Source organism: Chelonoidis abingdonii, chromosome 7 (genome assembly GCF_003597395.2).
Source record: "Chelonoidis abingdonii isolate Lonesome George chromosome 7, CheloAbing_2.0, whole genome shotgun sequence".
Classification (NCBI taxonomy): Eukaryota; Metazoa; Chordata; order Testudines; family Testudinidae; genus Chelonoidis; species Chelonoidis abingdonii.
The window spans coordinates 72,731,511-72,745,420 of NC_133775.1; the positions used below are offsets into that span (position 1 = coordinate 72,731,511).

General features: G+C 43.0%; 1 protein-coding gene across 14 annotated transcripts in view; it reads right to left on the reverse strand.

The window, feature by feature from the left end:
- The window catches only part of LOC116820233 (protocadherin gamma-A4-like), a 393,116-nt gene that overhangs the window by 183,353 nt on the left and 195,853 nt on the right, over positions 1-13,910 (reverse strand). Inside the window, exon 1 of one of the 14 annotated variants that reach the window (XM_075068026.1) lies at positions 11,180-13,687. The exons of 12 other annotated variants lie outside the window; for them this stretch is intronic. In XM_075068026.1, the coding sequence (XP_074924127.1) occupies positions 11,180-13,600 (2,421 nt within the window). In that variant the 5' untranslated portion in view covers positions 13,601-13,687. Of the gene's footprint in view, positions 1-3,391; positions 6,029-11,179; positions 13,688-13,910 lie in introns of those variants that run through there. One more of the 14 variants, XM_075068011.1, reaches the window with a different exon arrangement.

Consider the following 13,910-nt stretch of genomic DNA (forward strand, 5'->3'; position numbering starts at 1 on the left):
GAGCGCTCAAGCTCAATTCGGGCAGCTGTTACTTCATTTCTCCCAAATCAAATATACTGATCCACTGTAACTTGCTGTAGAAAAAGTAGGATAAAATTGAGCAAGAAATGCTTCCCAGTTGTTTTTAGGACTGGAATTGCTATTTTCAACAGCCATTGCCTTTTTTAAGGTTTATTTGTTTAAAAGGAAGACAGTGATATTGCATTGGCAAATTCCCCATAGAAAGAAAAAGTGGAACAAAAGAATAATAAAGGCACCTCAACTTTTCCTCATTTATGTAGGACAGTCTTATAATATGCATCCAGATATCCTCCAGTCAAACAAACTGAAAATTGTTCCACTTTACTGCAGTTCTGTAACCATATGGGAACCAATCCTGTCTGTGTTCTGTGCACTTCCAAAATTCTTGCTGAATGACCGGCCCTGGGAGTGAGTTACCAGTGACCCAGGGCTGGGACATCAGGAGGATGCAGGTTGTGGGGACAGCCCAGGGCTGGGGTGGCAGGCGGGGGAGGGGGACACTGGTGGGGGAGAAAGGAGGGAGTCCAGCGCTGGGGGCAGCAGAGGGTGTGGATGGGTGTGGGAGAACCCAGGGCTGGGGCAGCAGGGGAGTGCGTGGGGCGAGGGGGGAGCCCAGGACTGGAGTTGGGGGCAGTCAACATTTTTTTTTGGCTTGGGGCAGCAAAAAACCTAGAGCCAGCCCTGCACTTAGTATTTGGTTTGTGAAAATTATTATTGAACCCACAGACAGTTTGGGGGTTGTGCCCTGGTTTGTAACAGTCTTCCCTGAGTTTGGCACCCATGTTCATCAGTCACTCCAGATACAATAACTATATGGTAATATTGAGGGGTTGTATTGTACTGTACTCCGGTGTCTGTGCCTTGTCGTGGTGGGACAGGTTGCATGCTCTAACAATCCCCAGAGTCTGTGTCAGCAGGGATTTTTGCTTCTGGTAGGTTCAACCATGCTGGATTTATCTGTGAGGGAGGGGCCAGACAAAACAGACACCTTGGTCCTCAAGGTTAGGTGTTAGGCACATGGCTAACAGCCCTGTCCCATAGAAGTCAAAATGTGTTATGGAAGCAGTGATGGAGAAATCGACCATTACTGTGTGTGATGGCCTTCAGGAGTCAATGACCCATATGACTGCCAGTGGTGAAAGCCAAAAGGAAGCCAGTGGCATGAAGACTGCAGTGCTCAACACCAAGACAAAACACAGACTTGTTTTTTGGAATACATTGATAATGTATGAAACAGGGAAGCTAGCTCAGGTCACAGCAGAGATGAGATGCTACAGCTTACACATCCTGGGTGTCAGCAAGAGCAGATGGATGGGATCAGGAAGATTAACAACAGCCTCGTGAAAAAAATTGCTGTTTTCTGGACAGGATGATAGATAACACCATGAGGGTGTAATAATGTCACCCTGATTCAGTGCTATGCTCCAACAAATAACAATGATGAAGAAGTAAAGAACAAATTCTACCTTACACTACAGGTGGAGTTAGAGAGAGTATCATGCCATAACCTAACTATCATCATGGAAGACCTGAATGCCGAGGTTGGTAAGGACAACACAAACAATGACAGAGAAATGGCAAGACATGGGTGTGGCACCATGAATGAAAACGGAGAAAGGCTTGTTGATTTCTGTAATATGAATGGCCTAGTCATCAGTGGAACCCTATCTGAATATTGTGAAATTCACAAGTTGACATGGTGATCTCCAAATGGCAGAGATAAGAACCAGATTGACCATATCATGATCAATGGCAAATGGCGATGCTTATTGACAGATGTGAAAGTGAGAAGGGGTGCAAATGTTGGCAGCAACCACCATCTCGTGACAGCCTCTATCAACCTAAAACTGAGAAGTGAGGGTCCACCAATTAAGGGACATAGGTGTTATGATATTGACAAGCTAAAGTCCCTTGAAATACAGAAAGCCTTCATTCTGCAGTTAAAGAAAAAGTTTCAAGCACTTGCAGACCTTGATGAAGAGGAGGGGAATGCAGATGAGATCAGCTGGAAGTGGGACAAAGTAACAGTAATTTATGAACAGCCCTGAAGCCTGTCTAGGCTACAGGCAAAAGAGAAGGAAGGAGTGAATTACACCCAGCCCATGGAATGCCATAGAAACCAGATGAGCCCTGAAGAAAAAAGTTTTAGACACAGAATTCCAGAAGCTAAAGGACAAATACCATGAGCAATATAGGAAGGCAGACCAGGAGGTCAAACACTTTGTGAGAGTGGACAAATGGCATTATATTGATAATCTGGCAACACAAACTGTCTGTTTGTATGTACTGTGCCTAATGGGTAATATTAAATATTGTATTCAGTATTTTTATTTGGCAATATCCACATTCAGTTTTAGAAGATCTAGTATTATGAGAAGCTATAGGCTTCTTTGTACTGCAAGAGCATTAGATATGCCCAGACCAGGCAGAGACATTTGGAACCACACACAGTAACCTACAAAACATTACCATCACCCTCCCCACTAACTGAGCTCCTCCAGGACAATAATCAGCATTCCAATCCGTAGATCAGGTTCAAAGAACTGACATAACAGCAACTCACAGAAGAATACACCTCCCATTCCCTAAATACAGAATGTCCACCTCTAATTATAGGGGCCCAAGGCCCAGGTAAGGTGTTATTTTCACCTGGTTAGGAGGACCTGAATAATTGACTGAAGATTTTGCCACAGATGAATAATGCAGCCTCTAGAAAGCCATGTCAATGACATCTTTACACTATATTAGTGTATTTTACAGATATGTAATTGTGTATCTGTAAAATGAAAGAGAGGTGACACTTAAAATGAATAACAGAATCTTTTTCTATCTGGGAATAATTATTCAATTTCCCATGGAATAGCAAATAAGGAATACTTCCAAAGAAGCAATTAAAAAGTTTTTTTTAAGTATATTGTTAATGTACAGGAATAGTTATTTTTCCTACTCACAAGAAGGAGTACAACCCACTTAAATTATAAAAGGGCTCCAAGAAACGTAGTTTTTGTAAAGAAATCCACTGAAATGAGAGGAAGGATATTCTTCCTTGGAGATGCAGGACGGAGTGGTTGTTAAGGCAATGGAGGGGACTTAAGAAATCTGAGTTTATTCTATTATACTTCTCCTTTCTGACCTTAAGAAAGTTATTTTACTTCTTCATGTGCTGTAAAATGGATATAACACTGATCCACTCCCCGAACGGGGTACAGTGAAAACAAATTCATGCAATTTTGAGTGCCAGTAAATCCTACAAAAATAACAACAGTTTAACAAAGGTCTCTTATACTATTTAAGGAGGATTAACCTTGTGCAATTATGAAAACAAGTAATAGATCTAAAAATCATATAAATCACAGAACTAGAAACTTACCACTTCCGCAGTTTCCGTTTCAGATGTTAGGACGCTACATCCATTGTTCATAAGTAAGGTCCCAGAGTTCCCACTGCAGAGAACATTCTCTGATATCTGGGCATTAGGTTTCAGGAAAGAAAATTCATTTTTCTTAGATTCTGAGGATAAACATAGCTGATAAGAATAAGGCAAAGTACCATCTCCAAAATTTGGTGGGAATGTAGGTATAGTCTTGGAAAAAGGGTCACGATCAAAACACTGAAGTAATTTAGGTTTCCTTGAACTTCGCAATTTCATCACAATGGCCAGTGTCATTGTCAGGAGGAACAAAATTGAGATCAGGGCTAAAGCCAGCACCAAGTAAAACTGTAAATCAGTCTGAGGTGTCGAGTCACCCGATTGGTCGCTCATTTCCGGAAGAGCCTCTTGGAAGTTCTCTGCAAACACCAGGTTGAGAGTCACTGTGGCTGACAGAGGCGGCTGCCCGTTATCCTTCACCAGGGTGACCAGCCTGTGCTTCACAGCATCTCTGTCCGCAAAGGCGCGGGCTGTCCGGATCTCCCCGGTGTGCAGCCCCATGCTGAACAGCGTCGGTTCCGTGGCGTGGAGCAAATGGTAGGAGAGCCAGGCATTGTGCCCTGAGTCAGCATCCACCGCCACCACCTTAGTCACCAGATAACCTGCCTCGGCCGAGCGAGGGACCATCTCGAACAAGGCGGAGCCATCGGCTCCCACGGAAGGGTACAGGATGCGAGGGGCGTTATCATTCTGATCCAGAATAAACACCCTGACGGTGACATTGCTGCTGAGAGGCGGGGACCCGCCATCTTGGGCCTTCACTTGCACTTCAAACTCCCGGAATTGCTCGTAGTCGAAGGAGCGCTGCGCATAGATAGCTCCGGTCTGGGAGTTAATAGAGATGTAGGAGGAGAGAGGCACCTCCTCGAGGTTGCTGCTCAGGATGGAGTAAGTGACTCGGGCGTTCCGGTCCAGATCCCGGTCTGAGGCTTTTACACTGAAAATAGAGGCCCCCGAGGGATTGTTCTCTGGCACATAGGCGGTGTAGGAAGGGTTCTCAAAGACAGGGGCGTTGTCATTGATGTCCGAGATCTGTAATAGGATGGTTTTCTGGGTGGAGAGAGGGGGAGAGCCTTTGTCTGTGGCTGTGATTGTGATATTGTACTCCGGGGTCCTTTCCCTGTCCAGGGGGCTGTCTGTGAGGAGCTTGTAGTAATTATTAGAGGAGGATATTATTTTAAAAGGCAAATTATCTTGAATGCGACAGGTCACTTCTCCATTTCTTCCATCGTCTCGGTCACGGGCTTTGATCAGAGCTATCACTGTTCCGGGTAGTGAGTCTTCGGGAATGGGACTGGATACGGATGTTAATGTCACTTCGGGAGCGTTGTCGTTCTCATCGAGAATTTCTATTTGAACTTTAGAATGGGCAGTCAGACTTCCCTCATCTCTGGCTTCCACGTCAAACGTGTAGCTATTTTTTTCTTCAAAGTCCAAGATACCTTTTGCTGTAATCTTTCCATTACTAGCATCCAAACCGAACAGTTGCTGCGCGCTCTGCGGTATGTTGCTGAAAGAATATGTTATTTTGGAATTTGTACCTTCATCCGCGTCAGTCGCTTTCACCTGAAGCACTAAGGTTCCCTTCGGTAGGTTTTCTCTCATGCTGACTTTGTAGATTTTTTCAGTGAATATAGGGGGATTGTCATTGGCATCAATAATGTTAATCTTAATCGGAACTGTCCCCGTTTTGACTGGCTCTCCCCCATCCACGGAGGACAAGATTAAATGAAGAGACCTTTCTTTTTCTCGATCCAAAGGTTTCTTTAACACTAATTCTGCATATTTGTTGCCGTCCGGATTTTCTCTCAGTTCCAAAACAAAATATGGATTTGGACTAAGATGGTAACTCTGCAGTGAGTTGATTCCAACATCGGGATCTTGCGCAGGTTCTAGTGGAAATCGCGCACCAGGTTGTGCTAATTCATTAATTTCTAAATCGATATTATTTTTAACGAACCGCGGTGTATTATCATTAATGTCCTGGATTGCGACGTTCACGTGGAAAACATTTAAAGGGTTTTCAACCACAACTTCTAAATTTAAGACACAAAGGGGTTTCTCGCCGCATAGTTTCTCCCGGTCTAACCTGTAATTTACATACAGGTTGCCGTGTTCCTCGTTTACAGTGAAATATTTATTTTCCGAATTCACACGGAGCTTTCGCAGAGGCAGTTCTCTCATATTCAGCCCCAAATCCTTGGCGAGGTTCCCCACTAGAGACCCTTTGGCCATTTCCTCAGGAATCGAATAACGAATCTGCTCCGAGACCGCCCGGCAGAACAAAAAGAATAAGAAGGGAAACAACAGTACTTGCCGTGTGACTGCCCGGCTCAGATCTCTGTGCCTGATTTCCATCCCAGTCACTCTCAGCCCCTTTGTTTCCTTTCCCGGTGTATTTTGAATAGATATTCCGGACCAAATTCCCCTCAGATTGTAAGAATCCTCCGTAATAAAATATAAATAAAATCCAGTCCCGTGCTTAATTTTACTTCGGAAATTCGATACCGCGGAAGCCAGGATGTCTTTTGGCAGAAACACTGTCCCTCTGCTCTCCTTCATCCGAGATCTGCACTGCGTAACATTATAATCGCTTTGCAGTGGGCTCCGGTGGATCTCCGGCTGCAGCCCTAGCTCCGCATTGGCCAACAGCGGCACTCTGAGTCTTAGTGAGAGAACTGCAACGCTAAATGAATTGCATCGTGAGAGGAGAAATCACAGGCGCCCAAAATAGGAGGAAGTGTAAGTTCTTTCTTCCACATGACTAATTTTGGAGGGTCGAAGATTATAAAGCGACAGACAACAAGACAGTCCTCAAGACAGTATTTTGAGAAAGCAGTAAAACTGAATGAGTTAGAGTCACTCTGAAAAAGTGCAAAGTTACACTTTGATTTCGGATTACAATATATCTGCCTCAGAGAAATCAACGAGTTGATTCAATATAGTAGAAGTAATTTACTGGAGGATTAATATGACATTAAATAGATTGTCGGTATTATAATTAATTTTATATAAGACATCACAGTTCCCTAACAACCAAGTTCGGAGAGATCTTGTGTGGACTTCCTCTTGTTTACGAAAGTGATAACATTATATTTCATCTATAAAGAACAAAGAAAGTCAACCATTTCGATGCTGAAAATGTATGGCAGGCTTCCACGATAAGATGAACACTTCTCAGCTCCCCTTTCAGGGTTAAAACATAGGTGCAAAACTCTTGCCCAATTTTGATTTTTGTTTAAAATAATCTATGAATGGTTTTATGATTTAAGCATTGGGCCTTGAGTCTAGAGCAGGGGTAGGCAACCTATGGCATGCATGGCGAAGATCGCACACGAGCTTATTTTCAGTGACACTCACACTGCCTGGGTCCTAGCCACTGGACCGGGGGGCTCTGCATTTTAATTTAATTTTAAGTGAAGCTTCTTAAACATCTAAAAAACCTTATTTACTTTACATACAACAACCGTTTAGTTATATATTATAGACTTATAGAAAGAGACCTTCTAAACGTTAAAATGTATTACTGGCAGGCAAAACCTTAAATTAGAGAGAATAAATGAAGACTGGGCACAGCACTTCTGAAAGGTTGCCGACCCCTGTTCTAGAGATCTGGGTTCTCTTGTCAGCTCTGCCACAAAATTCCTGTTCATGACATTTGGAAAGTCACTTAGGCCAATTTTTTCAATGTTGTGTGTTTCAAATAAGGTAATTAAATGCATAATTATAAATATACGTAAGTGACTTGATGTTCAGGAATGTGGAACATGTTTTCCAATTGATTTTACTGGGATTTTTGTCTACTACTAACTCTTGAAACAGACCACTTATTTAAGTGTTTAAAATTTAGGTGCTTTTAAGCATGCAGATTTGAAAAATAAATTGGCCTAAATCTCTCTGTGCTTGACCTTCCCCATATTTAAAATTGTGATAATAAAATCTTATTAAATAGACAGGATTGTTGGGAAACTAATATTCCTTGTAATTTTAATGCCCTTGGGGGCCGATCTAAAGCCAACTGATGGCAGAGGAGAAACACTGCTGTTGATTTCTGTAAGCAAAGATCAAACCCTTGGTTGGACAGCATTATATAATTATGAAGCATAACCATGATGTTCCAATGGGGGCAATCCATCCTTTAGAGAACAAAGCATTAGTATCATTTAAGGTAAGGACTTTTTATTCTCAAGTGATTGAACAGTTATTATCCAGGTCAGGTTCCCAAGATCTCACCTCCTGAAGAATAAATGGAATGATTCAAAGGAGAATAAATCATAACCTCATCAGTAATGAAGCACCCAGTATAGCCTGCATCATTGAGACATGGCTGGATGATACCCATTCTACCCCACTTCATCCTCCTAGGATACTCGATGTATCACAGACGGACACAAGACAGCAGGCAGCACTGCATTCATCTTCTCATCAAACATCAAATCAAAAAAAGTAAGACAACATTCAAATTAATTCATCTGACAATAGAAATCAGAGCCAAAGCTAACGTAGCTTTTATGTTTATTTAAATACCATGACTGACTAAAGGATTCATAAAAGAGCTCACTGATACCTTTTCAGTTATGGTGGTGACATACCCCAGCTTGTCATCCTGGGAGATTTCAACATACATATTTAAAAGGCTGCAAATGCAACCCCCCCAAAATTCACCTAATCTCTTGCCTCTTTAGGACTTTCACTGGTAATCTCTTGTCCAGCCTATGCAGCTGGTCATACCCTGGACCTGAGCATCAGACTAGATGTCAAGATCAAGGATATCAAAACCCAGCCGCTGTCTTGGATAGACCATCACCTCATTACAGCAGTGGTCAGAGATCTTCCAGCTCTCACGCAATGAGACCAGTGATCCTGATTTGGCCATGAAGACACATGGACCCCAAGAAATCCTACAGGCTGCTAAAGGACAACAGCATTCCATCCACAGAATGAGAAGAGGAGGATGTGATGACTCATTATCACTGTACATGAACCTTGATCATTGATGGAATGGTCCTCAAATGGCCACTTCCTCTCCACAGCCCATACAGAATTCCTGGGTTTTCTGACATTCTGCACTGAATGAAGAAAGAGAAATGGCAAATTACGTGCTAATGGTGGAAAACAAAAGCTGATACACAGAGGATGAAATGTAATAAGTTCCTCATACCCTGTACTGAGGCTTTACTACAGGCCAAAATAACTCTCTTATTAGCCTCCACTGAGGATGCCAAATCCTACCATAAGGAGCTACCCAGAGTGGTAAACCAGTTCCTTAATCCTTAATTACTACAAACTGCATCAGAACTGAGTATCAAGTCCTGCAAAGAACTATCATCCTACTTCACTAAGAAGATCATGCACATTAAGAAAACCTTTTCAAGTAGCCTGGATCCATTCTGCCTATACTCACCAATCAACAGACCATATGCATTCCCAGAATTCAATGCATGCACTCATCAAGAAGTTAAGGACACTCTAAAAAAGTCCCAACCCAAGACTTATGAATCAGATCCATGCCCTTCCTGACTTGTGAAAGAGTCATGAGCACCTGGTGCCACTCATGACAAAAATATCCAATGCCACATTCAGAGAAGGAATCTACCCTTCTTCCTTCAAACATCCGAGTTGTCTAACAAACATCAAAGAAACCCACCGTGGATACATCAGTTCTAGCCATCTACCACCCAACGTAAAACCTTCCATTCTTGAATAAACTCACAGAATAAATACATAAAGGCCAGCTACGATTTTTCTAAGTAATGTTAATATTCTAGACCTGGCACAATCTGGATTCAGCCCAGGAGATGGAACTGAAATGGATTTAGTGGCACTGATGGATAATTTCCTTTAGTCAATGGATAAAAGGCAGACATGCGTTCTCATCCTCTTGGACAAGTAGCACTTTCTATCATCTCTAGTTAGCTAGGAGACTCCCCATCCTGGCAGAAGATGACCTGACCTCTGTTATTCTCTTGAATGGTCTACAGCTATGTGATATGACTGGCATAAATCTTCAATGCTAAGGAAATTCCACATAGTATAGAGCACAGTAATGCATCTTCTCGGGAACACAGGATACCAGTAGCACTTCAAACCTGTCCTGTACTCTCTACCCTGGCTTCTCATACAATAATTGAATAAAGTTCAAGATATCAGTCATATTCAAAGTGCTGTATAGCCTTAGGCCTAGGATATCAAAAAGATTGCCTAAAGATGCAGGATGAACTTCTTGGTGGAGAATTTTGCTCCTCTGGCACAAAGGAACTCTTTACCATAAGGGAAAAGCTTGTCTGTATGGGATACAGAACTTTACTGGGGCTAGTCCAAGTCTTTAGGAGTAACTCCCCGCCCCCCCCAAACTAAGGACCCTAACAAACCTGACCACCTTTCACTCTAAGTGTAAGGCACATTTCTTTAATTTGCCTTCCTTAACAGCGAACAAAGACAGATATAAGCCACTACTGGAAAGAGCTCAGATACTATGGAGATGAGTGCAGTATAAGAGCCTATATAAAATAGAATAGAATAGAACTATTAAGTGTTCTAAATAGGAAACATCAAAAGGAATTTTGAAAATTTCACTTATAAACCCAATCTTCAAAGGACACCACTAGAATCCAACCTAAGGCTCTGATCATTTGTTTTTGTACATGAGTCAGAGTTCACTGCATTACCAAGGACCAAGGGATTTAATATAGTGACTAGTTAGCTCTCATTTCAAATATATAATTGTGACTATGCATGAGAATGTTTTCTCTAATAACAAAATTATTATGTCATCTATAACCTCCTTTATAAACGTTGAATCAAACCATTAAATGTTTCAAGGCCCAATGGTAATACACAAACAACAAAAATTATAGACATTATTGCATATTATAATGATGCCCTATATACTAGTTTCATAATTCTGCATTTCTGACATTTACATAATAATAAGAATAGACATGAGTGGTTTAAAAATGGATTAATCTTCTTAAAGCTGAGAGGTATATCTTCACCAAACAAGTAAATAATCTACAAATAATTATAAAGTAATGAATATGACCTGACTCAGCAAAGTATCTGTTTCAATAGGGTTATTGACTTGTTAACATTTATACAGGTGTCTTAAGGTGCATGCTGAATGGGTGCTTATATAACGTGCTGTATAAAAAAATGTCCATAACTTTCAAACGTGAAAGGCCAGGCTATTGGGAACATGTATATCAATAGGGAAACAAAATTAAAAGAACATGAGATAAATTATAGGACAAAACTATGATTTTAATTGTGATTAAATTATATTATGGAAAAAATAAGGTAGCTCTTTTTCTATGTTAAATTTAAGAGGTTCATGGTCTTCAAATCAATTTCCAACAAAATTGAAGTACTATATACACTGAAATTTCTATACCATCCCAGGTAGGTAACAGATATATGAAGATACAGGAAGAGAATCTACTTTCAAACAAACATTAAAAGAGAAACATATATTGTGCCATTTAAAAAGAAAAGGTGGACGATTGAAAATTAATGTATCAAAAGTCACACATATCCTAATGCCCCAAGAGCCAACGTTTGCAACACAGAAGACACAGTTCACTATTGACTTCACTGGGGCCTGGAATTACCTCCTTTCCTTCTCCCACAAACGAACATAAAGCATCATTTCCCCCTCATTAGACATTTCCCGAGAAATTAACATTATATACTTTCGACCCACAAAACGAAGACACAATAACCTTAGCTCACCTGAACAGAGGTCTGATCCCCGTTACTAATGCTTACATCCTCAGTAACTAGAATAGGATCCTTTATCTCACAAGTTTGCTCACTACTCAGAGTATTTGAATAGTTTGATTGGGGAAAGTTGAACTGGCTCTTTCTGGAGTCCGTGGTCAGAGAAACCTCCTGTGAGTAGGAGTGAAGAAAAGCTCTGACTCCATCGAGCCCCACAAACTGCGAGACCGGAACTCCACTGAAAGTCACTCTCGAGGAGTCAAACAGCTGCGAGCTTCTCCACCGGCGGAGCCTCAGCGCCACTAACACTATGAGAAAGGTCAAGAACAAGCAGGAAACGGAAGCCACAGCGATCACCAAATACAAGGTGAGGCTGGACTCGGGGTCTACAGGAGCTGAGAGGCTGCTTAAATCGGAGAGGATTTCGGGGATGCTGTCAGCCACCACCACCGTGACAGTGGCCGTGGCAGAGAGAGGGGGATGCCCGTTGTCCTTCACCAAAACCACCAGACTTTGCTTGAGCGCATCTTTGTCGAGAAAGGAGCGCGCCGTCCTGATCTCGCCGCTGTGGAGTCCCACAGAGAAGAGCCCCGGCTCTGTAGCCTTCAGCAGCTGGTAGGAGAGCCAGGCGTTCTGCCCGGAGTCTGCATCCACCGCCACCACCTTAGTGACCAGGTAACCCGGCTCGGAGGAGCGAGGGGCCAACTCCACTCCCGTGGAGCCATCGGTGGGAAAGGAGGGGTGTAAGATGTGCGGGCTGTTGTCATTCTGATCTAGTATAAAGAGAGTGACGGAGACATTACTGCTGAGAGGTGGGGACCCCCCATCCTGAGCCTGGACTTGGAACCGAATCTCCCGGAACTGTTCGTAATCGAAGGAGCGCAGAGCGTAGACAGCCCCAGTTTCGGAGTTAATGGAGATGGAGGAAGAGGGCGGAGCTTCCTGGGTCTGAGTTCCAGTAATAGAGTAAGTGATTCGGCAGTTGTCCTCCAAGTCGTAGTCATGCGCCGTCAGGGAGAAAACGGAGGCTCCTCTCGGGTTATTCTCAGTGACGTAGGCGGTGTAGGAAGTTTTATCGAAGATAGGGGCGTTGTCGTTCGTGTCTAAAATCCGGAGTTGGATAGCGGTGGCTGTAGAAAGAGTAGGAGTCCCGTTGTCCGTGGCGGTCACTGTGATGTTGTATGCTGCCACCTGCTCCCTGTCCAGGGCTCGGTCTGTCACCAGACTGTAATAATTATCCAACGATTTCCTCAGCTGAAAGGGGAGGTTGCTGGCTACGGAGCACGTGACTTCCCCGTTCTCTCCGGAATCTAGATCTTGCACATTTAAAAGGGCGATCACAGTCCCGGGGGGAGAGTCCTCAGGGATCGAGTTGAGGAGAGATGTGATCGTCAGTTCTGGAGCGTTGTCATTCACATCGCTAACAAGGATCACAATTTTGGATCTGTCGAAAAGGCCTCCCCCGTCATGGGCTTGCACTTCGATTTCATATACTGCGGATTCCTCAAAGTCCAAGTTCCCCACGACTGTTACTTCTCCCGTCCTAGAATCCAAATGGAATATTTGGGAAGCTTTCTCCACGATTGATCTGAATGAGTATTTTAACTCTTTGTTGACTCCTTCATCCGGATCAGTGGCTTTCACTGATACCACCGTGGAACCTTTCGGCACATTTTCCAAAACGCTCGCTGTATAGATAGCTTCAGTGAAAACTGGTGCGTTGTCATTTGCATCAAGAACAATAATGCGGATTTGCGCAGTGCCCGACTTGACTGGATCTCCCCCGTCAGTGGCTGTGAGGATTAGATCATGAACAGCTTGTTCTTCCCGGTCTAGAGACTTTTCCAGCACCAATTCGGCATATTTCACATTATCGGTTATAGTTTGCACATCCAGAGAAAAATGCGTATTATTGCTCAGGTGATATATCTGGATAGAATTAATTCCCACATCTGGATCCCGCGACTGCTGCAGGGAAATCCGGGTCCCCGCAGCTGTTGTCTCGCTGATTTTTAACTCTAATTTATCTGATTGGAAGCCTGGAGCATTGTCATTAATATCTGTGATTTCAACTTCAACTGGAAAAAGCGTCGCTTTATCCTCACGAAGAACCTCAAACTTTATCAAACATATCTCTATCCGGCCACAGATCTCCTCTCTGTCTATTCTGTCTGTGGTGTATAAATGGCCACTCTTAAAATTCAAAGCAAAATACTGACTCCTACCTCTGGCAACAATGCGGACACGGCGGTCTGAGAACTCTTTTAGTTCAAGTCCCAAATCCTTTGCTATATTCCCCACGAAAGAGCCTTTGTGCGTTTCCTCTGGGATCGAATAGCGAATCTGCCCAGAAACCGCCTCCCAAACGGTAATCATTAAAAAACAAAACAGGACTCGCCGTATGCAGTCCCGGAGACTTTGTATATCCTCCATTTTTCTCCGGATGTATATAGTGCTCTGATTCCCAGTCAGGTGTGTATTTTCTTTTAGCCGCAGTTCTTTGTTTTCGCAATCACTGATGTTAAATATCTATGAAACAGTCTTAATTTTATCTGTAAAATCCCGCTGAGTACGTGTGACTCTGATCTCTGTGTTCTGTGCTGTGTAGCTGCGGGCGGGGCTGGCTGGATCTCTCTTCCCATTTCTCCGCCGGATTGGTGAACAGCGGCGCTCAGAGTCTCAACCAATAACTGCATTTTTTTAAAATCCAACACCTTTCTGTTTGTTAATCTTCTCCCACGAC